At 38.0% G+C, this 2,881-nt stretch overlaps 1 protein-coding gene across 1 annotated transcript; it reads left to right on the top strand.

Annotated features, from left to right (window-relative positions):
* Positions 1-852: 852 nt before the first annotated feature.
* On the top strand, positions 853-2,518 carry SARC_06912 (hypothetical protein; the record flags this gene model as incomplete). The annotated part of the gene is made up of 3 exons (XM_014299169.1): positions 853-1,034; positions 2,229-2,359; positions 2,463-2,518. Coding segments are annotated over 3 exons (369 nt in total), but the record flags the coding sequence as incomplete, so codon positions are not given.
* Positions 2,519-2,881: the final 363 nt, after the last annotated feature.

Below are 2,881 nucleotides of genomic sequence, written 5' to 3'. Positions count from 1 at the left end.
TAAATTTATATATATAGTAGACGAGTCCATTGAACATAAAAAAATTGTATACATACGTTCCGTGATCAAATTCCATTCAGTAAACATAGCGAAACTGATGCCGAAGATGCATTTATATGTACAAAAGGTACAATGATACATATGTGCGTACTAGTTTTTTGCGTACAGAACACACACTTTTACATATGTATGATATCTAACTTGTTCCCTTTATAATCCTAAACACAGAACTGGGCGGGCGGGCTATTGTATACATAGGCGCGATTGATGAATGAACGTATATGTTATGCACACAAGTCCCGAACTTGTTGACCACGCGTATATTTGTAAACTTGCGAGAATTGTGCATACACTCATATGTATACGTTATTTCTACCTACTTCTAAGCGCGGAGCAGAGCACCGGCCGTATACATGAACGCAGTATATCTTTAAAAACGTTCACTATATTTATGCATGTGCACAATACGCGTCAGTGTGTGCTCATTCATATGCCTTAATACGCTTCACATATTTGAGGCATGGGTCTGAGTACCGCCATTATTGTACCAGACTCTACTATACTATACTATTATATAGGGACGAGATGGATACGTAAATGTATATGCACAGTATATGGGCACAATGGCAGATGATGTTCACTTCGCAAAGACATTCACACAATTCCTATGGATGTACACAAATTCATCAAGTATATGCACAGGTTGTTCATATATAAGTAGTAGATCATCGGCCATACTATGTACAGAAAAAATATCGATACGTTAACGTATGTCTACAGTATATATACACGATGCGTGTATGTGTACACACATCCATACTTATATACAATTTAATTTCTGCATGCTTGTAGGCACGCAACAGAGCACCGGCTATCATTTACATAGACGAGATTGATGCAATCGGAAAGGCGCGTGACGGCGGGGGTGCGGCGGGAGGCAATAGTGAGCGAGAAAACACACTCAATCAGTTGCTGGTAGAGATGGATGGGTTCAACACCACCGAAGGCATTGTGGTACTAGCGTCTACCAACAGGTATATTTATTCTTTTCATGTACGTATGTATATGTGAATGCATTGAGGGTACGGTAGCAGGAGAATCTATCAGTTTATTATTTTGAATTATTGGTTTATCATTTCGAATAACCAGTTTATTATTTTAATTTATCAGTTTATTATTTTATCTTATCAGTTTATTATTTTGAATTATCAGTTTATCATTTTAACTTATCAGTTTATTATTATAAATTATCAGTTTATTAAATTTTAAATTATCAGTTTATTATTTTAGCTTATCAAATTATTATTTTAACTTATCAGTTTATTATTTTAAATTATCAGTTTAATATTTTAAATTATCAGATTAATATTTTAAAGTATCAGCTGATGCACATAGTTGAATTCATCACCGCATATCTCGTATTCGTCTGATGCAACGTATTGCGTCTGAGGTTTGCGTCCACGTCGTTCCTGTTGCGTCGGTGACCAGTGTGGCTGTCGTTTGCTTTGACGTGTGGTTGCCATGGTGATCGTAGCTGCAACTCAGGCGAGAGTATTAGGCGGTTACTAATAGGTTTTTGTTTCTGCTAGAAATTTCCGGATTCTAGGCAGGAGGCAGGACTCTATTGTAGCAGGAGCGTCTATCCGTAGTCCTGTAGTTGAATATGCCGGTTTGCAATTGCTCATATAACCATGTCGTTGAATGCGTTCAAGTATGGCGTGCTTGTGCCCCAAACTCGGCGCATCTTCCATGTCCTATATACATACGTACGTACATCGCATATGCAGTGCAACTCACTCAGACCGTATACGGCCGACAGACCACTGTTACGACCAAGTTTGTTTGACCGGCAGATGGGAGTGGGTGTTTCTGAACTTACGACATCCTCTCTCACTTACATTCACTCATATGAATGGACAATCCTACTAATTATTCTTTAAAACCAATTGACAATCCTATTAATTACCAATTAATACCAATTGACAATCCTACTAATTGTTCTTTAAAACCAATTGACAATCCTATTAATTACCAATTTGTACCAATTGACAATCCTACTAATTACCAATTACACACTAAGTGTGTTTTTGACGTTCATGTTTTATGCTTATTGCTTGATTCACGCATGTACACCATTGCAGAAGTCATGCATGCAGTGTATATCTTAGCGTGGTTTACGCGTGTATGTAACGTTTATTATAAAAATAAACGTACTCTTGTCCACACAGACCGGATACGTTGGACAAGGCCCTGTTGCGACCAGGTCGGTTTGATCGGCAGGTAGAAGTGGGCTTGCCGGATAGGCCCGGGCGTTTGGAGATCTTTAAACTACATATGAAGAACCTGACCATGGAGACAGGTATGAACCAGCATTGTATGTTCTTCAGTACATACATATGTGTATGCCTACTTATATATGTACATCGGTACACATGAGGGTATATTGAAGTTTGCGTTATTAGTGGAAGTGGGAGCCCCGGGTGTTGGGATGTCTTCAAACTACACATGGGAAATGTGAGCATGGAAGTAGGTATGCGTTTGCATTGCATATTATTCGGTATGTACTCATATGGATGCGCACTTATATATTTTCGTTCGTATACTTGAGAGTAGAGTTCTGTTTGGATAGATGGTGGGAGTGATAGGTCCAGAATTTTATTTATATTTAAAATACACTCCAAGTATGTGTCCATGGTGACAGGTATGCATACGTTTTCTTACACTGTACTATTCTCTGACTAGGTATATGTATATGTGTACATATTCCTACATATAGTATCTGGTTTTAGGGTTTAGGGTTTAACCCTAAAAAATATTCCTACATATAGTATCTGGTGCCCTCGGTATGTATGGTTTAACGTATATGGACTTATTCAAATAT

The sequence above is a fragment of the Sphaeroforma arctica genome, assembly GCF_001186125.1.
Source record: "Sphaeroforma arctica JP610 unplaced genomic scaffold supercont1.518, whole genome shotgun sequence".
In the NCBI taxonomy this organism is placed as follows: domain Eukaryota; class Ichthyosporea; order Ichthyophonida; genus Sphaeroforma; species Sphaeroforma arctica.
Note: the sequence above shows the minus strand (reverse complement) of the source record. Positions and strands in the feature narration are given on the sequence as shown.